This window comes from Leuciscus leuciscus, assembly GCF_965113295.1.
Source record: "Leuciscus leuciscus genome assembly, chromosome: 1".
Taxonomy (NCBI): Eukaryota; Metazoa; Chordata; class Actinopteri; order Cypriniformes; family Leuciscidae; genus Leuciscus; species Leuciscus leuciscus.
Window position 1 is genome coordinate 70,267,842 of NC_138725.1, and position 24,759 is coordinate 70,292,600.

At 38.9% G+C, this 24,759-nt stretch overlaps 1 protein-coding gene across 2 annotated transcripts in view; it reads right to left on the bottom strand.

Annotated features, from left to right (window-relative positions):
- lmtk2 (lemur tyrosine kinase 2) overlaps nucleotides 1-18,713 on the bottom strand; it is a 34,818-nt gene extending 16,105 nt beyond the window's left edge. The window contains exons 1-6 of one of the 2 annotated variants that reach the window (XM_082184904.1): nucleotides 18,188-18,713; nucleotides 5,846-5,979; nucleotides 5,577-5,727; nucleotides 3,786-3,862; nucleotides 2,189-2,307; nucleotides 1,885-1,972 (exon numbers count right to left, since the gene is read on the bottom strand). In XM_082184904.1, coding sequence (XP_082041030.1) covers nucleotides 1,885-1,972; nucleotides 2,189-2,307; nucleotides 3,786-3,862; nucleotides 5,577-5,727; nucleotides 5,846-5,979; nucleotides 18,188-18,269 — 651 coding nt within the window. In that variant the 5' untranslated portion in view covers nucleotides 18,270-18,713. The remainder of the gene's footprint in view (nucleotides 1-1,884; nucleotides 1,973-2,188; nucleotides 2,308-3,785; nucleotides 3,863-5,576; nucleotides 5,728-5,845; nucleotides 5,980-18,187) is intronic. The other variant, XM_082184905.1, reaches the window with a different exon arrangement.
- Between the last annotated feature and the right edge of the window lie 6,046 nt (nucleotides 18,714-24,759).

Below are 24,759 nucleotides of genomic sequence, written 5' to 3' on the forward strand. Positions count from 1 at the left end.
TCCACCTGCTCAGGCCCAGAGGATCCCAGACCACAGGCTTTGTTCCTAACAACTGGTCAGGTGTGTAGGATGTTCCCAACCACAACCGCTGTGGGATTTACAGCTAACTAATTACAGAGTCAAGTGCAGCAGAAACCGAAAGGAACTAGAGAATATCGTCTCTTTCTCAGATGATGTGTGTTTGCACAAACACGAGCAGTGAACTGGCATAAAGTGTTATTACATTTTTGCATATTAACAGTTAGGACATTAGCAAGACTCCATCTGTGTGCATAAAAGCCATAGCAGGGAATTCATTATTAGATGATGACATCTGTTTTTTACTTTGCACTTGCACTTTGAGACTTGTAAAAACAGCATGGCTTTGTTACAGCACTTTAGCATTAGTAATATGTAACTAAAGACATCTTGAAAATAAGAATTTTACTTTCAAATAGTTGAGGCAAGTCTGTTTGAATTGTTAGAATATATTTATTTAATTGTACATATTATATAAAAATATTTATTGGTAGCACTTTATTTTACAGTTCTGTTCTGCATGTACATACTATGCACTTATTATAGTAATTACAATAACTGGGTTATAACTAGGTACTAACCCTGAACTTACCCCTAAACTTCACCTTAACCCATGTAGTTACCTTATATTACCAGTACTTTCCTGGGTAAGTACACTTTAAGTACATGTAATGTAAAATAAAGTGTAACCCATTTATTTTTTTACTTACCTGTACAAATATGTAGTTCATATGCACTATGATTATTAAATCACGTTAATAATTTTTACGTTTTGCAGCATGGTGATAAAATGCACCAACGCAGCAAGATGTGAGTGACAGTGTCAGTAAAAGAATCCTATTGCTTTATTGGGATATGAGGGAATCGGAGAGCTACCTACTGCATGCAGTTATGCGGCTCATATCCTTCACAGGCACAAGCAGCGCACCCGAAATAGAACAAGAAAAACAGAAAATAAATCAAAGGACAAGAAACAGCCCACTGACAGACACTGGCTGTGTAACTGTGAGATGGATGCTGGCCTAATTAAAGTGCTGGGAACAAATGAAGTAGTGAGGTACGCTGGAGTATCCGTGCTTTCATCAGACTAGTCCGAAATGTATTTGAGATGGCTGTGAAACAAGATTCAAGACAAGAGCGCAAGCCAAGATGGCCTGGAGTGCTAGACAGATGCAGAAGAATTAATATAAAAAGATGTTTACAGGTATCTAATACAATAAGAGATGAATAATGAGTACCAAACAACAAATAAAATCACTAAAGATTTCCCAGATGCCATAACCATGCATTACACTGTGCTCCATCTTATGCTAAAGGACTAGTTATCTGCTTTCCTATTATCGCGTCACTGAAAGAACAGAGTCAGAATAGACGACATACTTTTGATGGCACACTTTTGAAAGAGTGCACTTTGGCTTTAAGATAGGACAACTTTTCGCATTTACTTCTGTACTCTCACATCAAATAAAATATGGTGTCCTGACTGATCAAGGTCTCTTAATCTCAGTAAAATCTACTGCTTCCACAGGAATTATGGAAAACCAACACCAGAATGGCTGAAACAGAAAAGAATCAAGGTTTTGCAATGATGCCATTAACAGATACCCGCAAACCTCAATGAACTGAAGCAGCGTTGTAAAGAACAGCAGGACAAAATCCATTGTGAGAGGCTGATGAAGTCATACAGAAAATATTACTTCAAGTTATTTCTGCTAAAGGTGGTTCTACAAGTTATTGAATCATAGGGTGTACTTAGTTTTTCCACAAGTCTTCTCAATTTTTATATATGTAATATGTCATGTGGTGTTGTTCATCTGAGATTGTACTTGCGTACAAATATGTACACACTCACATATATACACTTACCAGTTCACAATACTCGAAGATGAGCAGGAAAGGAATGGCCTCCACACACTGACCAAGACATTGCAGTATATTGGGATGCTGAAGAACCCTGTAAAGACACAACGAAAAACACTAAATACAGCCATATATAACACATTCCGCTAGCCACAATAATATTATATCAGTTTTAAAAAATAAATCTTTATGGGTTAAAAACACTGACTAACTATGTGTTATTGAAAACACTGCTAATATAACATACATAACAAAGTAAAAGCTTAATATCCACCCTAATACAGAAGAGCCGATAAAGGCCCTCTCTTACCTGAACGGGTCGCCCTGCTGCAGGAACTCATTCTGCTCTTTGGAGCTGCCGTTGGCCTTCAGCTCTTTAACAACGGCTCGGGCGACTGCAGGGTCCATGTAGATCTCACTGAGCAGAACCTGTCAGATGACGACAAACAGAGAAATTTGTCTGATATAGAATCGATTCTGACCGAATCGACTGCCAATTGATTTGGGGAGGAACAAAGTCCTTCCTGAAAACAAGGCCATCGATTCTTAGATGCATTGCGATTCACAAATGTCAAAAATTTATTTTCGAATAAAAAAAATTCTCTAATAACGTAATATTGACTGAACGCAAAAGGAGGAACTCTGAAGCGTGGACGTGCAGCGCCCCGGACAGTCTGTGGCGTGCGCATAACAGAGACACATGATGGCTGAGCGCGAAATCCGAACGGCACCCTCTTCGTTAAAAGCTAACGTATGGAAAATTGGCATAATTTCATTTTTGTATGATAGTTGCTTTCTGTATTGTTTAGTTTTCACATCAACATGCTGTAAACCGATCTGTTATACGTAGGTTTACTGTACGGCCCTCCACAGTCTCAGTGCAATGCCAGTCACAAAAAGTTACATTTTGACTGTGCTCTCTGCAGATGTTCAATCACTTTTTTTGCTGTTTTTGATTGTGGTATACAGCAACAATTTCAATTCATAACTCTTTATTATTTAGTTGTGTATAAGAGCGGCTTTGTATGTTACTAAATTATTCATAATATAAGTCCACAAGCATTATGTTTGTATGAGAGCTGCTGGTACATCATTTTTTGAACGAAAGCTGTTTGTGATTTTGCAACTGCAAAATGTTTTTTCGTCTGAAGGATTATATTGCTCATTGCACATAACAGGAGGATGTTGATTAGAAGTCTATTATTAAATGCTAGAGACTCAGAATAAGCTGAAGTTTGTATTCATTGACTACAAGTTTGCTGCTAGTACAGGCACACGTCTCTTTTCCTGTTGGTTCTTTGCAATGTTGGGACATACGCTGGCAAATGTAACCTTACAGTTGACTCGCCAAATCACTTCCATTTGTTTTATTAATAAAAGATATTGGAAGTAAATTCTTTATGGGTCATTATAAATACTTTGCTTTAAAAGTACCAAGTAGTGTCACACACAAAAAAAGATGCATCGATAATCGTTTTAGCATCGCAGCCCCCTGAATCGTAATCGAATCAAATCGTGAGGTGCCTAGAGACTCCCACCCCTACAGCGCAGCAGGTGGCTCAGATGAGGATGTTCCCATGGCAGGAAAAAGCATCAGGAAATAAGGTTTTCCCTTAAGTCTTAATCTCGGTAAACACATCCACACGCAGGCAACGGGAGGACAGCTTGAGCGCCGTACAATGCTCCCTCGTACACGTCAAACTATGGCCTCCGAGGGCCCCCAGCATAGAGATGAGAGCAAGTACCAACAAGATCACAAGATGCGATTATTTAAGATTAGACCTCAGGAGAAATTGTACATTTGTCCTTGACAAAAACTTCAGAAGTCAGTGTGTCGCAAAACAAAAGTCTATCAATACACCGTCACACTTTCAGAGTATAATGTAAATACAGGAGGACAGGCTTACCTTTCCAAACCAGCCGTTCCCGATCTCCTGAATGTAACTGAGAGAGTGTCTTGCCACGTGAGGACCTGATGAGACGTCTAAAAGACCAAATATAAGAACAAGAGATGGATCAATGCGACCAAATAAACAGAAAATGCAAGTAGGAAAAAAAGTCAGCTAGTCTGAATATAACGCTTAAAATGAACATGAAACCTCCCGAATTACAAAGACAATAGAATCTATCACTCCTAAACTGGTTATGTAAGACTGACCCTTCATTCATCATAATACGGTTTATTTCAGAAGCATGTTTGGATATGGAGAGCGATCAATCTACTCGAAGACTTCAGCACCATTTTTTTTACTTTAAGGTGCACTATGTAACTTTTGGCCCTCTAGCAGCTGAAAAACAAAACTGCATGCATTTTGCAGAAGAACATTGTTTTGGCTATCCAAAAATTATGTCATATGAGCATGCAAGTTGTTTTGACTAAATGGAGAAACAAACATTTTTTAATTAATGACGTTACAAAAGCTATGACAATTGCCGGTCTGATGTGGTCAAACGTTGCATTTTTTTATATCTGATATTCTGTTCAAAGAGAAAGATTATCCCACTTCTCATTAAAGATTCACTACTAGGCTTAAGAGATATAACCGGTTTAGATTGAAAGGATGTCAAGCTGACTAGCTAAAGATGTTACTGTAGCTTTACCCATTAATGGACACTGTACTTCCTTGAAAATAAATTACAGCACAGCGCTACAACAGCCATAATGAAATGACCCTTCACAATAGATAATGCTTCACAATGAACTCTGTTAGAGAGCTACATCTGTTGGAGATGTGTTTTCCTCAGTGCAAAACTTACATTTCACAGGTATTCTCCATCTGTACGTTAGAAAGTCATGCAAATATATCCATTTTGCTGTCAGGAGTGGACAAGCCTTATGCAAGCGAGTCTCTGCTGAAACGTGACTTCAGTGAACGAGCGAAGCGCAATAGAATAGAAACATAACATTCCTGACTAAAATATACATATTGGATAAAATATTTGCTGTTGGACATTAAATGGGCCATATGTAGAATTTTAAATGCAAGTAAGTGTATTTTTATGATAGCAGTAACTATAAAAAGACAATGGGGTAATCAAATGTAGGCTAATATAATTACTAAGATCAGGTGAGTGAATGTATTCCTCTTACCAGTGAACATTAAGTCTGCGGTTTAATAATTTTAACTTTTGCTTTACTTTGGTTTTTAGATTGTAATATTGTTTCAATATTACAATGTAATGTGATTATAATTCTTTTTTTGCACATAATATATAGCATAGCCTTACATGGCTACATTCACTACATTTGTTTTCATTGCCTTCAATATAAAACATTGCTTGTAGGACAATATTGGGCAGAATGTGAATTGTGAAATTTTCTTTTTTTTAAATAAATAGGCTAAATAAAAAGATAGAAAATAGAAAGAAAGTTGAAAATACCAAGATATATGCTGTATATCACCATTCAGCCCAAAAACACAGAGATATGATTCTTTGGCCATATCACCCAGCCCTAGTTCTCACCAAAAAGCCAAGCCAATGTCGATTCTTGTTTTATTACGAGCTCTGTCTTATTTTTTAGCCAGCAGACTCTCCTCTGTTCAGCGTTTGCAGACTCTCCTCTGTTCAGCACACTCCCACACCATACATGCATCAAAGGAGGCAGAGCATCTTTTCTCTTTTTATATAAAATAGTGTATCTTTGTACTGGGGTGAATTTGCAGATGTGCTGTGGGGGAAGGTACATGCTTTCTGACCTGTTAAGCGGGGCAGTTGGAGGTGAGGGGGTCCAGGGAGGGGCACAGGGGGAACAGCGAGTGTGTAAACCTCCGCGGGCGACTGCATAGAGGGGGTGTCCTCCGCTGGGGGCGTGAAATCAACCTCATCCTCAAAGTGGTCATCAAACTCCTGACAGATCACAAATCACATTTGAAATGAATATTAGCGACACTCACGAAATACTCTTGAACTGTTGGAACAGAAATTGCTCCAAAACAATATAGATCCGAGAGAAGATTTCACTCACCTTAAAGTTGATATCTTGCTCTTTGCAGCAGGAAGCACAGTTGAGCAGCAAAACCACAAGGGCCACCAACACAGCCAGAGACAGCAGCAGCGGGATGGCCAGAGAGAAATCCACATATCCACCAGCAGCCTCTGCTGAACACACAAACACATGATTAGCTTATCCAGTGATAATCTCTTTTGAGGGAATCCCTTGTGTAGTATCCAGAATTATTTGAAATGAGAGGGACCCCACACACACACTCATTCAATCATTCCTGTACTCCAGGACAGTTTCTAGAGTAGCAGCAACACAGCAGGTCGCCATCAAGAGAGGCCTACTTAACACCAAGAACTGATTGTAATGGGAGCAATTTAGTTTTGACACTTCACATCACACACACATCCGACAGACGTGTCGTATTTTGTATAGACGTATGTATTTTGTAGGTTGTTTACAGTGGCAATTAGGGATGCACAATATACAAATAAAAACTGATATTGCCACATTAAAATTTTCTGCAATATATATATCGCACAGCTCTAGTAGCAATTATAGAAATATTCAACAAAATAAAAAATATTGCAATAATGCTATTGTACTAGTGTAAAATAGAAATCGAGGATTGATATAAATAAAGCATTAAGCCATATCTCAATACCGAATTTATTCGAATATATATCTCACAGTAGTCATTTTTTTATGTGCCGCATTAACATATCATTTAAATGTGTGGTGGCAAATTTGGCAGTGGCCTCAAATAAGGCTCATCCAGTCAATTTTATAATGTATTTTCCTTATTATCTGTGTACTTAAAGCAGCACTCAGTAGCTTCGGGACTTCTTCGCTGTATTCTCGCTTTTTGCTCGCAGGTTTCTCTCTAGAGCTCCCCCCACAGCTTCGGAATAGATATTTGACAACACTGTCGTAAAAACTCGTTGGTGATTCTCAGACACCAGAGGCTATAGATCAACGACATCAAAGCAGATGGGACGTTCTTTAAAACGTCTTCTTCATTCGGGTTCGAACAGCGTGAGGGAGCGCAATAATGACCGCATTTTAGCAGATTTCTTTTGGCCGTAAAGCAATTGTTTACATCGCGAGACCTGATATCACGCGAGACTTCCTGACGCAGCGGCCGGCGGCCCTCCGGCTCAAAGTTGCAAGTGCGTATTTTCCGCTCACGGGCACCAGGGGGGTGCGAAACGACCACCATTCAACCCGAAATAAGTAATATAACCATTCCAATGACTCCGAAGCTGTTCAGTTAAGGTAAAAAAAGTTACTTAGTTCACCTTTAAGAGACGGATTATATGAACAGCTCAGCATTCCCCAAAACATGCTACATCATGAATAAAAAATTTTTTAAAAAGGTGCTGGGTGAATTTTTGCACTAGATGTAAAATGTATTCTCCATCCTTGTCTCTCTCCGAGCGATTATGGGATGTGTCGGATCTCTCAGGGGCCTTACACACAAACCATTTGCAAGACATTGTCCTCCACTGGCAGTTCAGATATCAAGTGATGAAAGGCTGGATGTGCTTTAGCACCTGTTCTGTCACTACAACACCATTAACACCGCTCTCCATTCCCCTCATCAAAACAAAACAACCCTCTGGGGTTTTCGAACAGCAGGCTGTATAATTGGTGGCAGGAGAGGTTAGTAACAGATCTGAGATCAGATGAGTTGGGCCGCCTGTGTCACGTGTCTGTGCATGTTTGGCGTGTTGCTAACCCAGTAGTTTGTCTTGCGCAATTTAGATGACAAGGATGTGCATGTATGGATAATATGCTAAGAGGAATCTTTCAGCAGTGGCTGGCATGATCTCCCATAATAGTAATAAATGTGGCTTCAATAATCCTACAGGCCACACACAGAACCGCATGAAACACGAGTAGCAAAGACTGAGCTATTTTGAACACCTACTCATAAAAGGTGGTTTGCTGTACACAGGTCTTTGACTGGGTCGTGGCTCGATAGTAACTCTCATTCTGCCATAATCTCACATGTAAGATTCATATCCACTGGTCCTTCCCTTTGAGAGTATGAGAGACAGATTTCCCTGATTTAAACTTCAGTGACAGCATTAGGGTGTTGGAAAAGATGCCTTGATCTTTTTAAACAAGAATTCGCTGTGTTTTAGGGGTGTAACGCTACACAAAAATGATGGTTCTGTACGTACCTCGGTTTAAGAGTCACGGTTTAGTATGTTTTCTGTACAGTTCGGTATGATTTGAATGCAAAATATTTTAGCAAAATATATTTTAGTTAGAATTTTTACACTCCCATTCTGTTTGATGCACATTTATAAGGCCCTGTTTACGCCTGCATGATAATAAGATGTGTTTTGATCGATCGGATCACAAGTGAACGATGCTAAATTCAGGTGTAAACGGGGTCTAAAACATTTTGAGCTTGTCCACTTTCGACCACTTCCAGAGGTAGTTGGAAAAAGACCGGATTGCTTTCGTAGTGTAAACGCTCTTGTGGTCGAATCTGTTCGAACAGCCACAAAAGACCATCTACTTTCCGCCTACTGACCTCATGAGTAAACATTAAGGGAAGCACGCTAGCCAGATGGGATTTAAACTTTGTCGGCTGAAGACCCAAGTTTGGTTTGAAGATAAAAACGTACCAAACACAATGTTTTCACACCATTCCTGATTTCTAACTCACACATACAGCGGCTTGCGGTTATCAGAAACGAAAGCTGTTGCTCTCTGTGTGTCTTTCTGTCATCTCCGGGCACGTTCATATTTAAATTGCGTGAGCTTATTTCGTCCATTAGATCGAAAGAGCCCATACATTTACCACCCATAGACCCTCCCCTTGCAGAGGTCTCACTCGCTTTTCGCTCCGTTTTCCATTGCAGATAGTATCTCCACAATAGTACCTGGTCGTCATAGCGACGCCGCAGGAAACTGCCGTGACTTCATCTTATACGCGACACACACCCACTACCCACACACACAGGACAATGGAGGAAATCGAGTGTATGCTGTTTTTGGATGTTTTTGTTTTTGCTGTTTTTTATTCAGGATACTCCGTCTGGCGCGTGCAATGATGATGCAGTGAATAGTGACGATTCTCTCTGACCAATCAGCAGTCTGCCGTGTTTTCACGTCACATTTTAGTATCGCCTTAGCTCGCCTCAGCTCGCCGGAGGTGATACGAAAAAAAGTACCTGGAAGCAGGTACAGGTACAACTTTTACACAGTGGAAAACCAAACAAAGGCGAGTCGAGGCGAGCTGGTACTGTGTAGTGGAAAAGCGCCATTAGGCTGCTGTCACTTTAAGAGCAGCTCAGATCCATCATAAACGACAATATCGTTTTGATATATTTTGATGCCACAAATACATCTGAAAAATAACAAAGGATAAGTTCTGCTGGATAAGTGCACAATCCCAAGCCAGCTGCAGCAATACGGACAGACTTTTTTATTTAAAGAGAGACGTAGCTAGCTTTTCAGTAAACCACTAAAAAACACGTTTGTTTTTTTACCATGCTGTACCGTATTATATAGTTATATAAAATATATAAATTTTATGTTCCTAAATTTAACTGGAACAGCAGAAAATTGCTATGCTTATGCACGAGATTTGTGCAGAAGGGGAGTTATCCTCTAGCCACTAGGGCTGGGTATCAAAGACAAAATCTCTTGTCGTTCGGTACCAAATTTCGATACCTAATACGTTTATCTCGTCAACGTCAGTGAGCCAATAAGCACACAGCATGATTGGCTGTGGCGAGGCATCAAGGAAAATGCCGGTTACGCCAAGAGACGTGGCTCACACGTGAGGCTGTAGTAAGAGTCTTAACCCCTATAGATGGAAAACATGTGGAAAAGATCAAATGTGTGGCTACATTTCATCAGGCACGATACCAACAAGATAATTGCTGCCAAGACCGGCAACACAACAAATCTGATGAAGCACTTGACAGTGCGCGGAATAAACTTACGAGCAGAAAGTTGCTCCGCTTTCGACTGCAAGAAGAACTGGAGCACGTCATAAATGAACCAAAACTCGGCGTATAAGCTACTTGCCTAACAGACATGAGAAATAGGCATATAGAAAGATTGAAATGTCTATTTTTACACGAACCAATTCGAATAGAAAATAAATACTCTCTGATTATGTAATCCAAATGAAAGGTGCATTTCTCTCTATACTGCGGAGATGACGAGTCAGCATTGTCAACATCATCTTTGCAGCCAACACCGATTCAGAAAACACTAGTTTATTAATAGCCTAATCAATTAAAATATCTTGCTATTTCTTCCCGACACATTCATAATCATTAGCCTACTTTTGCCAGTGCTTTGCGGCAAGCTTTATGTGCTCAAGACATATATTTCGCCTATATGAGTCTTTGAGTCTGTAAAAAAAAAAAGTCAACAACAACAAGAAGGTTTTTTTAGGCAATATGTAATGTAATCTTGTTAAAACTGAGTGACGTTAGTGTATCACTGAGAAACGTCCTGCTCAAGTTGTCCTTGCGATGGAGGTTCAGCTTGAATAAATATTTCTTCCAATGAATGTTTCATCATCAGACTCGCACTCGCATTGATATGGTAAAATCGACGTCATTGTTCGTTACTGTGTTTAGTTTACAGTGTAGGACGCCTCAGGACCAGGACACGCAGAGCTGACGTTGTTATGGCAATGGGAGTTTTTGTATTCAACGCGCTGTACACGGTAAACCAATCACAACAGACTGAGCTGTCTGGCCAATCAGAGCAGAATAGCTTGTGGAAAGGAGGGATTTTGAGAGATTGATTCATCTGACGAGTCATTTGAGAATCATTGAAAATCTGGTGTTGTGCAAATGTATATTATGGGAAAATGAAACAGTTTTTTGACCTTTGATGCATGTAAACCTGTTGTAGGAGACTCCAAAACTGAAAAAAATAAAACCAACGTTTTTTTTAGGCAATATGTAATGTAATCTTGTTAAAACGGATTTCATAAAATTGGTATCAAAAAAAGTATCGTTCAGGAACCGGTATCTAAACTTTTTGAACGATACCCAGCCCTACAAGCCACATCCCTTTGACTGTAATGTACACACCTGAACTCCTGAGTACAGAGTCAAATGACATTATAATCTAACCCTGCAATTACACTGAGAGCTCTGGGATGTACATGAGAGACCTGTTGCTAGACAGCCAGGAGAGACAAGACCCAGGCACATAAAGTAAACCAAAGTTAGGTCAATACAATACAAATGCCCAGTAACACAGGAAAGTGACAGAAACTGATTCTGTAGAAAGGACACAAACCTACCAAAACACGACATTAAATGTAATTAATTGTTTCCAGAACTTTAACACGTGTTTTTTTTTTTTTTGGGGGGGGGGGGGGGGGCAAAGTGACAATACAAGCCAATCAGGTTATTAATGTACACCAAATCTGGTAGTGGTGAGTTTCAATTTGCAAAACATGTTAAATGAATGGACAACAATTTATTTCAAATGACAAAGAATGACTTGAAAACCTACATTTTATTTATCTTACTTTTTTTGTGTTTTTTTTATGGAAACACCACATGATGTTTAAAAAAACTTGACGTTTTATACGATCTTTAAATGTTTTCCTTTTTACAAATGTTTCTTTTATAACGAACACTCTTATATGTCATCGACCCACAAACAGATGTGTGTCCTGACACTATGACACCAATCTATCTCCATAAACTGCTAGACATTAATACTTCTCCGGTTGCTAATATTTCTTTCCTGAAAAACTGTTGACACCGAACGTGTTAAACTGTTGGTATACATTTTTCTTGGTTGCAGGTGTCAGACACTAAAACATTGCTATGGTTATCACCCAATTCTCTCAATCAAGGGCACAACAGTTCATAGATTGCAGGGCGTGAACGTAAAACTTTCCGACTCTCAGCTACAAATTGAAAGGAGGTCAAAGGTTTAATTATTAATAATAAATGGTGGCTCATTTGAGTGACAGTTTCAGACATACAGAACTTGAGCAAGAGTGCACTACATTACTTATTTCTTGAGTTTGGGAGTAAATCAATAACAATGCTGCGTCATGTGCTCTGAAAATGAAACAATTAAAGGCCGAAGCGTCGACGCATCACCTGAGACTAAGCGAGAGCAAAAGATGGCAGGGTTTCCGCTCAGTAACTACAAAGGTTGAGAGATCATTACTGCGGTGGTCAGTGCTCCCGCTCCTCTGGTGAGTGACAAGCGGTGGGCAGCAGCACAATCACCACCCGTTTGTTCTTCTTATCTGAGTCATGAGTTTATATCATGACTTGGCAAGCAGCACGAATTATTCAACTGCTTCCCAGGCCAATAAACACCAAGCTGTCAGCTCTTATTTCGTCTCTCTTGCATAATGAAGTGATGTTCGCTCACACAGAAGTGGAGATGACCCAATTGGACAGGGTGTTTTCTTCTCGATCTGGCATACGTGTGGACAGATTCAGATGGAGTTTTAGATGGACACTTGAAGACAAAACTCATAGAGCTAGCTAGTGCCTTATGGGATGACACTATCATCCAATTAACAACTACTCGATTGTTTGAATAGTAGGGCCCTATGATTTCCGCGATGCGGAAAACGCGGACGGAATCGTGGAATCCGGTCATAAAAACGGAATTCATTGTATGACACGGAATTTCACGGAATTTGTCAAATTGTTGATGCATAAATAAAAAGCAGGTCAGTAGGCTACACTTAGTCAAATCGCGATATAGACTAGTGTCTGTGAATATTACACTGCAAAAATACTATTTAAATATGAATGGTGCATGTTCTGCGTGTCTCTGTGTGAATTAATGGTTTCAATTCCCGCGCGCGCGCGCGCACACACACACACACACACACACACACACACACACACACACACTGAAGCACGCGTGAAATATATATTACTGTTGTACAGTAGAATTTAGCTACGTCTCAATGTAATAATAATGCTAACACTAATAATAAATTATTATTAAAACTTTGTTTTTTAAGGAATAATCACAATTTTTCCTTCCATGTTTTATTTTTAACAGTAGCCTAACTCTGCTGTGCATCACTTTTGGAAAAGTCATTAATATGATTAAAAGATAAATTAAATTAATGTTTTATGCCTTCATTTGATTGCCAGAAAAATTTAAATACACATCACATAAAAAAAAAAACCCATAAAAATGAAAAAAAGAGTGATTATAAAAATTTTATTAACAAAGAATACAAAGACTTTGGTCTGAATTTGAGGGAAAAAAAAGAAAGAAAAAAACATTTCATAGGGCCCTAAACATGTAATTTTTCTTAAACTTTTACTAAACTGTTGTAAAATTGTATAAATTTCATGCTTTCAATTAATTAGACATGCTTTTTGGTTACTGACATTTAATTTAACCATTAAAATGGAATAAAAAAAAACTGAATTTTGGAAAAAATAAAACTTATTTAATAATGCCCTAGAATAGTCTGGTCAAATTGGTTTCATTTTAACTCAACCAGCATTTATTTTAGCTTAGAAAACCCCATGACAACTTAACTGGAGCTCTGTGGCTTCTGTTAGCTTTGAGGTCATTCACATCAAGTTTTAGGTAACATGCGCATCTCAAACTCAAAGTCTTTCTCTTCCAGGAAAATGGGGAGGGAAAAATACTATTTTGCAAGGGGAGGCATACATATATAAATATAAATTAAAAAAACATACACACACATATATATATATATACACACACACACACACACATGCATGCATATAAATATGAAATGCTCTCTAGACTGAGAATGTCTCTCTCTCTCTGGTACACGTGTCATCTCACATGACCCCGATCAATCATGTGTTAGGTGATGGGGCGGCAAGTAGACGGAGCATCACTGCAGTCCGGGACGCATCAGAGCCAACCCAGGCTCACTGAATGTGCCAGCAGCAAAACAATGGCTCCGAGATCGCCTGAACGAGGTCGTCTCGGCCCAAATGAAAACGAACTCTGGAGCGGTTCGGTTGAGGAGAGAAAGCAATACAACCCAACAGACCAACGAACCAAGCGGTATCATAATTCATAACAGGAGATGTGTGATATAAGAAGCAGCAGTGTCTGATCACAGGTGGAAACCACAGAGCGCCTCTTTATCTTAAAATGTTGTGCATTGCAAGAATGCTGCCTCGATGAAGCCTTGTTTCCGCTCTAACTGCATTATAAATGATATATAATTTTAAATATAATTAAATATATAAAATAAGTTAGAGCGGGAATGACGGCTACATTCGTGTAAGTGTTTGCGTGTGTCACAGATAAAGCCAATCGGAGCGAACTTGCCAATCCATCTGCATCTTGATGGATGATGCAGAGGAAACTCTGTCCAATATAATATCATAATATAAGAGGACAGCTTCACTCACTCACATGTGACTTACATGAACACATTTAGCTTCACTTTAAAATGTTGCCTTGTGAAAGCGAACCAAAATAAGAAGAAAATGCAACATTTGAACAAATTAGGCAATAAGTCGCTGTTTCTGAACAAAGCAAACGATCTACAGATTTGAAAACGCGTTCAGTTTTATCCGAAACAGATGAACATGAATCTGGCAACATTGTATTATGTTGGTTGTTGTTCGTAAGTGAAATGTCCAGTGAGTGGGGCTAAAATGCTCTATCACATCTGAAAATGTACCACCTAAACTACGCCTAACCAACCAATAGCGTTAACAAAAGCAAACGTGAGTAAAAAAAAAATGAATTTTTCCAATTAGCCTATATGTTGTTCAGGACTGATGAGTGTTTAAACTACACATGCGATGTGATCTTAAATTGTGCCGTATATGTATGATGATGATGATCTGGGATTAATGATGATCTGTGTGTTAGGAAAGGAACAGGTCTACACACTCACCGGCTGACTGTCAGTGCGCTAAAAATAAAGTGCTGTGTGGGTGAACGTCAGCATGCGAAAAGGACGAGTACAATACAACATTTGCAAGAGTATAAGGATTACAACTCTAAATATACAATCTCTGCCACAACGCCGCTGCTAAAACCATCAAAGCACAACTTTTGTAATAAATTCACTACCTTCAACAATAAACCTTGAATGCATAATCCATTTTTTGTGCAATAACAGCTTAGCTTACACCAATTTAGCCTATTTATTTGTTGACGATCTATTAATTACACTTTTGAAAAGTTGCACTTCTCTCCATTTATTGATAAGAAACACATCTGACTGTCATCTCACTTAATCCTAAACCAGCCTGATTAAAAATGTTCCTTAAAGGGATGGTTCGGAGTAATTTCAACCTAGGGTCCTTTGCACCATAACCTCGAGCCAAACACCCCCCCAGAAGCCTTTTTTTCCCTTGGCCGAACATTATTAAAGTTAGAGCTTATTTAGAGATATCAGCCGAATGTCTTAGTGCAGCCGCTAATGGATCCAAGGTTGTGGATCTCGTAAATTACCCCACTAATAATGCCCAGAATGGTACCAAACTTCTACAGTAGTACAAACAGGTTCTGTACTCATAAAACGAGGCATTGGAAAGTTTGTAAGTACATCAGGAGTTTATTTAAATAACACTTGCCTGATGGCTCATGCTACCGCTAACCCGGACGTCGAGGTCACTTCCGTTATTTGGGAAAAGCCTGTAAAAGTCCTGGCAGAAAGCGATGCGTAAGGATGTAGTGTAACGACGCCCAGTTCCAGGAATGCACTAATATTGTGTTGGTAGTACCAGTTTGCAACCATTATTAGTTAACACTAAGTTGTCAACACTTCGGAAAAAATTATAATTCGTCGTTACACTACATCCTTTAGCATCGCTTTCTGTCACTGAGCCTTTAAATTTTGTAACTGTGTAGATTTGCATGCCAGGTTAAGTCTGTCCATTTGAGTCACTCCACTGTGTGTAAAGGATTAGCGCTGTTGCACAGGTGTTTTCATCTACTAAAAGGACTGGTTTAAGCGCTGCTGCTAGATTGCACACAGTGTTATTGAATAATAATGACAGTATGACACTGCAACTGCCCAACTGAAAATAAACAATGATTAAGTCACATTTTGTGTGTAAGGTATAATCTTGTTTTTGACAACACCTCTGAAAGCGTGAGAACAGGGCGTTTCAAGACAGGCTTGGGCTTCTCGACTCTAAAGTCTGTTGCTGAGAATTTTGTGAGTTGAAACACACTACAAATAGCACTCCTTCCAGATTTAGCTCATCTGCATATTAAAAACCACAAATGTGAAGATGAAGCCACTGTGAGAAATGAAAGACACTCGCGCTCTACACGGACGACCAAAGGAAAAGGCAAAGCTAAACGCATAAGGAACATTTATCAGTGCATCGATCTGACAATGAAAATTCAATGCACTAATTACAAAATGTAATTATCAATTATCCATCTTAGTTTGAACGTAAGAGAAAGCACAATCATTTGTAACTTTAAATTTGTGACTTTGTCAGCCAACTTCCAGTTATTTTAGCTATACAAAAGCAGTCCATTATGGTGCTTGCTTGACAATGCAAACTAGTATTTCTTATCATATTATTTCTTATCATAAACACACTGATTTGTAGTGCAAATAGTTTAAGTGTTTACTTCTAGTTGATTACCTATAGCGACTAACGAATGGGAAGAATGGTGGATAACACAATAATAATCCAGAAATGTGTGTCTGAAGCTCATTTCTAAAAGGAAATATTTATAAATCATACAAAACAATTATAAAACTGAAGTTCAAATTTCAGATTTCTTGATGCACTGCATCGTTCAAAAGAATCATAATCGAATACAATCCCCGTCAGAGTAAACACTTACACCCCAAGACTGCTGGTCAAGCCTGAACCATCAATACGAATATAAATCACAAAACCAAAGCAGTGAAGAGACTACATCTGGGACACATTTATTAGTCAGCGCAGACTTCATCATCATCATCATCATCATAGTTTCCTAATTAACTGCATCAGTCGTTTACTGAGAGACAAACGGCCTTGAAAGCGGTCTTAAAAATAAAACCCATCACATGACGATGGTTCAACATGATTATAAAGTGCTTGTAATTCCCAAGTCATCTTTCTAAAAGACCTTCTAACCAAGTAAATCATTCACCACAGATAAGAGTGGCATGCATGCATGGGTTTATACTTTGCCTTACAGTAACTCACACAACCTGTAATAAGGAAGTAGGCCGATCAATATTTTTCCAAACGAGTCTACTGTGTTTAAGTGTGTTTTAAATTATGGCTGGCACTTCTGGTTTGTGAAGCAAAAGGGACAGAATAATCAAAGGGACAGAAACAAATCATTTTAAATAATAAGGTTGCACTACAAATAATCCTCATCCATTAGTTTGAGCGAATGAGCTCAGGTTATTATCAGGTAAATAATGTAATATTTGGTATTTTAATGTGACAAGAATATCACAGATATTCTTGTCACATTAAAAATACCAAACATTACATTATGTTTGAATAAATCTGTCATGAAATCAAGTTAATACAGTTTGTCATTTAATTGGTAAATATTTTACCCCCAAAAAAGTGGATTAGAGACAATTATGTTATTAAAAAGTTGATGTAAAAACTACTTTATGTACAATTTAAATGTTTGTATAACTATTTTAGCTATTTGAGTGTTGTTTATCAAATAAGTTTGATTAATTAATTGATTAATTTATATTTTTGGTTTTCGCCCAAGTGCAACCTGAATTTTCAGTTCCAGCCCAGAATTTTCATTTCAGTGCATCAATGCATCCTTAATATATCAGGATGATTCAGAAGGCCAACACAAAGGTTTACAATCTACCTGTTACACAATACTGACTGCTGACTCATTAAAGTGCTCATACGTCTAAAAGCAGGAATCACTGAATCATTTCCAGTTCCAAAGCAATGGCCGTATTGGATTAGCGTTGGATAACCAGTTTATCTGCTGGTAGTTTTGATCACGGTCAAGGTGGTTTGTTTACAGGCAGGTCAGCTGTCAACTCACCTACTGACACCATAACAAAAGACTAACATGGGTTGGGACATGTCTCATGATAGTACTGTGTTAGCATAGATTTATTAAGTACCATGTCACAATAGAAGTAGAACAAATGAGAAAGTAATAGAAGCTAAATATTCCCCCCAGTCTATTTTATGCATATTTATAATATTACTTCGTTTTTGCAAAGGACCTTTAGACATTGAACTATATAGCTGCCATTTAAATTTTAGGATGGGGGTCCCTCGCATGAGACTGATCATTTTTGTGGGGTCCGTGGCATCTGAAATATTGATGAGTACCATGTAAATAATGTCTATACACCCAACACAACGTTCATAAATGACAACATGAGTGAAACATGATCAAACACACATTATAACGTGCTCGACATCTTACCTGCGTGTGTTTTTGAGACTGGTGCAGCTTGTGTGAGTGTGGCAAATCCCAGTAAACACACACCTGCACGAAGAGCCTCCATCCTCACCACTGCAGCTAATCCACTAGCTCAACTACCAATAAACAGCTATTACATCTAAATAAATAACACGAAGGACGCCTGAATTGGCTCATCTACGTCTATGTACATCTATATCGTCATATCCGCCGTGTCAAAGACTCATGTTGTGCGATATTAGTCATATGTCGTGTTATGAGCGTTAGCTAACACGACAGTGCTGTGATGTTCATCGAGCTAAGCTAATGCTAACCGCTACCGGCGTCTTATTTACGATTATTTCTCATCGTTTGAAACCGCTCGTTCGTTTACTACCTCTCTAGGACGGTTAAATGCGATGAGGTGTCTTTTTCCTGCATGGTAAGACTCCCGGGTTCGTGGAAAAATCAAAAGCGCAGTAAACACAGTGGTCCAGCATCACTTTTCCGCACGAGCGCCATGTCTCGTGACGTCACGCGCCGCCCGCGTCACGCACGCACGCCGCACGCGAGGGCGTTGGTGACAGAAACTGACAGTATGTCATTGTCACTGAGATGAGATGAGATGAGAAGGAAAAGTGTTGACTGTTGATGAGCAACGCAAAACCTGTTTTAGGAGGAAACCGTGAAACTGTCATAACATGCTGTAGGCTACTGAACAATCTCAGAAGGATTACTGATTTGTTTTAGCACATAAGCCTCTTATTCATCCATATCTAGGAGAATAATAATTATTTGATGTATTATAAATCCCATAGTAGCCTACTTTCCTAAACACTTTTTTCATATACACTGTTTCATTATATATTATGGTCTGAAGCCTTCAGGTGTGTGTGTTCACACAATAACAAGGAGAACAGACATCAGCAATGATCTTAGAGAAGCAGTAGTTGCTGCCATCAATCTGAGAAGGGTTATACCAAACCATCTGAAGTCCATTATTCTACAGTGAGGAAGATTATTCACAAGGAAACATTCAAGACAGCAGCCAATCTTCCCAGTAGTGGACGTCCCAGCAGATTCACCCCAGGTCAGAGAAATCACGAAACACCCAAGAGCTTCATCTCAGACTCTACAGGCCTCAGTTAACATGTGAAATCTTCAAGTTCATGACAGTACAATTAGAAAAAGACGGGACAGCATGTTTGAAAGGGTTGTCAGGAGAAATAATCGTCTCTCTAAAACAAAGCACAGCTTAGGTTTGCAAAGTTGCATCTGAACAAACCTCAAGACTTCAGGAACAATGTCCTTCAGACAGAAAAGACCAAAGTGGAGATGTTAGGCGAAACTAAACACCACATATCAGCACTAACGCCTCATACCAACTGTCCATCACACTGATGGAGGGGTGATGATTTTGGGCTTGTTTTGCAACCACAGGACCTGCTGGGCATCTTCAGTCATTGAGTCGATCATGAACTCCTCTGTAAACCAAAGTACTCTAGAGTGACTATCTGTCCGACAGCTAAAGCTTGGCCTAAACTGGGTAGTGCAACAGGACAATGATCCCAGGAACACCAACAAATCTACAACAGAAGGGCTGCAAAAGACAAGAAACAAAGTGTTTCAGTGACCCAGTCAAAGTCCAGACCTCAGAAGAGACCTTAAGAAACCTGTGCATTAACTGATGCCCACAAACCTCAATGAACTGAAGCAACGTTGTAAAGAAGAGCGGGACAAAATTCATTGTGGGAGACTGATAAAGTCATACAGAAATACTAGTCATACTTACAGTAGTTTGTCACACATGGCTTCTAAATTTTTGCTTAATTTTTGTTAAATAAATAATGACAAGGTAGTTTGTGACGTCAGAAACACCTACGATTTCAAACCGTGTTTTTGAGACTGTCTTTGGTTCACTGCAGTTTTAAGGAGAAAATTCTCAGAAATGGTGTTGACTTATGAATTTGCACATGATTTGTGTTAAAGCATATTAAACACCACATAGACATATAAACAACATTAAATGCTTGATTTTCACCACAGGGGGACTTTAAGTGAGGGTTAATGCCCGACGAGGTGTCCATTGTCAGGTATTAATGGACGACTGCGAGGCGTGAACTGTCCGATGCGCAGCGGAGTCCAGTAATACCTGACAATGGACACCTCGAAGGGCATTAACCCGCTCATACCATGGTCACCAAATAACACATTTTTAAAACATTAGCTTATATTATAATTAGTTTTACAATCGAAATCTAAAGTTTTTACAAACAATAACTTGGTTTCGAGATATAGTCCGCTCAGCTCGTAGAACCCTTCAGTTTTGTTTTGATACAATAAATTGTAAACGGATACTTTAAAGGGATAGTTCACTTTGAAATTAATTTTTGGTAGGCTATGTTTTAGCTTACCTCAAGGGCATCCAAGATGTAGGTGTCTTTTTTTCCGCAGTAGTTTCAATTTTGATATTTTTAGGTCAAACCGTTCTTGTCTGTCAGTCATATAATGCAGGTCGATGGTCACTGTCTCAAAGTCCAAATTAAAACAATTCCCCATCGTCCAAATTAAACAATTCCCCATCGTAAGTACACATTGATGGCCCAAGACAAGAAACGAGTGGTTTGTGTGAGAAAATGAACAGTATTTATATCGTTTTTACCTCTTGTACACAGCTGCGTCCAAGTGATCTGAGAGCGCGGGCGGGTATAGATATATACACTAGATGTCGCATTGGCTACTGCATGGCCAGCAGCCATGTCACCCTGTAGCCCAAGACTGGTTGCCCACTGAAGCTAAGCAGGGCTGAGCCTGGTTAGTACCTGGATGGGAGACCTCCTGAGAAAACCAGGTTGCTGCTGGAAGAGGTTTTAGTGAGGCCAGCAGGGGGCGCTCACCCTGTGGTCTGTGTGGGTCCTAACGCCCCAGTATAGTGATGGGGACACTATACTGCCAAAAAGAGCACCGTCCTTCGGATGAGACGTAAAACCGAGGTCCTGACTCTCTGTGGTCATTAAAAATCCCATGTAACCCCGGCATCCTGGCCAAATTTGCCCAGTGGCCTCTGTCCATCATGGCCTCCTAATCATCCTCATATACTGATTGGCTTCATCACTGTTTCCTCTCCACCAGTAAGCTGGTGTGTGGTGGGCGTTCTGGCGCAATATGGCTGCCGTCGCATCATCCAAGTGGATGCTGCACATTGGTGGTGGTTGAGGAGATTCCCCCTTCTATGTAAAGCGCTTTGAGTGCCGAGAAAAGCGCTATATAAATGTAATGAATTATTATTATTATTATTATTATATATCTATACCCGCCCGCGGTAAACAGTCAGTTTCACCAGAACTCCTTTACTAGGTGTCCTCTATCACTTTTTAATGGACACCCTGCAGCCAATCAGAATCGAGTATTCACCCAGCCCATGGTATAAGCTTAGAGAAAGGACGGGGTTGACCTTGTTGCAATGGATGATATCATCACACTTGCTAACTGTGACCACAGTGATTGGCTGATGAGGGCGGGGTCTCTGTCAGTGATTTGACCATAGAAATATTGTAGAACGAGGTATCATGTTGCCATATTCAAATAAAATTTTTTAAATACAAATGTTGGAATATTCAAATAAAGATTTAAAATGTAGGATAAAGTGTCAAATTAAAGTATATGTTCAGCTACATATACACAGCCGACTCACCTAGTTACCTCAACAGTTTTCTGCATCCCCTCCGCCACCCCAACTCCTCACTCTTGGCCCAGCCAGGGATATGGCGGGAACTCTGGGTTCGGGCTAAATTCAGAGCTCGGATCCCTCAATTCCCTCGGTCACCAAATATGCTTATTTTACTCGTTTACTCTATTTGAACAAGCGAAAACAACAGTCACAGGCCATTATTTTCTTTTTGAATTATTTATTTATTAAATATTTATTTTTGACCTTTTGACCTTTTTATTATAATAGGACAGTGACAGGCAGCGAAGTGGAAGAGAGAAAAGGGGGACGGGATCGGGAAAGGTCCACGAGCGGAACTGAACTCTGGTCACCCAAACTGCCCACAAGACTATCAGCGCAGACGATGGGACATTATTTTCAACTTAACTGCAGTGTTTTATTCTCCATCATTCAAACCATATTGCCTTTACATAAATGCACCTTTATGTTATGTCATCACAGATTAAAATCTATAAATCTCTTGCCTCAATGGTGTTCAGTGTCTTTGGCCGGGTTGCCGGCAACAGCCATTTTAGGATTGTTTGTGATTTGGTCTCAGTGACAGAGGAGTCCTCTTGACTACCCCTAACTTTTCACAGATTTAGGAACTGGTTTTAGAGGTAAAATGCTTTGTGAAATACTAAAAACATAGGAGTCCTAAAATGAGGACTGGCACGCCCATTATTTTTAAGAGTTTCTCCTAAATTGGGAAGGAGCTACTTTAGCCTTAAATGTGACATAGTATGCCCCTTTTCACAAGATGTAATATAAATCTATGGTGTCCCCAGAATGTGTCTGTGAAGTTTCAGCTCAAAATACAACCCAGATCATTTATTATAGCTTGTCAAATTTGTCCCTTACTCCCTTTTTGGGTGTGAGCAAAAAGTGTGTGTTCCTTTAAATGCAAATGAGCTGCTCCCGCTCCGTTCAGAAAACGGACGATACTTTACACGAGCTTCGGATACTCTGCAATAACAAAACATTAATAATCTCACTCATCCAAAATCTCAGAAATAACCAGTAGCGGAGTGCAGCCTTACGGAGAGACTTTTAGACGCACCTGGACGTTTCTGAATGGTTAGTGGATACGTTTGTTGTTGAGTTACAATCATTCATCTCGTGTTTAACTTTTACACAAGTTGACACAGTTCGCTGAGGTCTTTATAAGACAGCTGTGACCTTTTTTGGTCAGACATGTTTGCAGAGAAAGGCTTACCAAAACAAAGTTACTGGGTTGGTAGATGCACCGGGGACCCATTTATAGCACTTAAACACGGAAAAAGTCAGATATTCATGATATGTCCCCTTTAAGATATTTTGCCCCAGATGATTTTTTATGATGTCCTGGGGCTCCTGGTATATCAGTATACTTAAAACCATAGAATTCAAAGGGGTTTACTTTCTTTCTCACATTACTGTATCTACACTACTTCTCTTTCTACTTCTCAACCCACTCCTGTGCTCACCACCTTATTTTATCATTCATTTTCACACAAATTGTTTTGTTCCTCCAATTGTTCTGTAAAATATATCACCTTACACACACACACACACACACACACACACACACACACACACACACACACACACACACACACGTTAGGTTTCCGTGTTCTTTGACATTCCATAGACATAATGATTTGTATAGACTACTATACAAAGACAACCCCTACAGAAAACTCCCTGCATTTTTACATCTTCAAAAAACATTATTTAATATGGTTTATGAGCTGTTTTCCTCACAGTGACAAAAAAAAAAAACCCAACAGGTCCCAACACACACACAACCACACACACACAAATGTGTAAGTACATATACATTTTCCAAAAGAGTGGCCTTTAAACCTGTTGTAATCTATAAATGAATAAGTTGGCCTAACTCAAAAACTCAGTTACATCAAATTTTGTAAGTTAAGAAATTCAAAGTTTAAGTAAGTAGAACATAAAACTTAATTTTAGCATTTACTCTACCTTTGAGTGTCATACCAAAGCATGCTGGGAAATAGAAATCTCAGCCCAGTTTCAGTTAAAGATAAGTTAGTTAAAATTAAATAATGCTTTTAAAGTTAATAAAAAATAAATAAATAAAAGTGTAACAATACTCATAAAAGTTAATTTGATTGAACTCATTTGTTTAATTTAAGTTGGCACTACTCAAACCAAATAATTATTTTGAGTGTTAGGGTTTACAGTGTACTTTTCTGGGGGCTTAACTTGAGATAATTAAAAACCTGAAGGCACACAAAGGAAAAACCTCTGAATTATAAACAAAAGTTTGCCAGTAAGTATTGTTAAAGTTATGAAATAAGAAAATCATATACACTGTAAACATTTCAACCAGCTTCAACGTTCAATTACAGGCCTAAAGGCTTTTAGTACAATTATACTAAAAAAGTAAAAAGAAAAGTTCTTTATATCCAACCAGTTATACTTTATACACTGATCATAAGGTTAAATCTTTGAGTAGAAATGACAGAAACTGATGTTAAAAGTTAAAGGGATTGGAAAATACTTTTATCATAACATGTAGTGTTAAATGTTGTAACAGTGTAAAAATGCCTCACATGAACAAATATATATTAGTATTTGAATTTATTTTGAATATTTATTTTCCAAATATAAAGTCCACCTCAGCTCATCATCATTATCTTTTCTGCACTAATTCTATGTTTTATTTCTATATGTGATGTGTAATTTGGTTTCACAACTAAGCATCCTTCACAAACTAGAACAAAGAAAAAACACGTACCATTACAGGTCTCAGTAGTAAACCAGAGCCAATGACCTCCGAGTCCTTCACGCGCATATGCAAAAACAGCATTTCAAGCCAATAGCGATCAGAAACGATGTGCTTGGATCAGCTAATGAGGAGGGAGGTGTTTTGTGG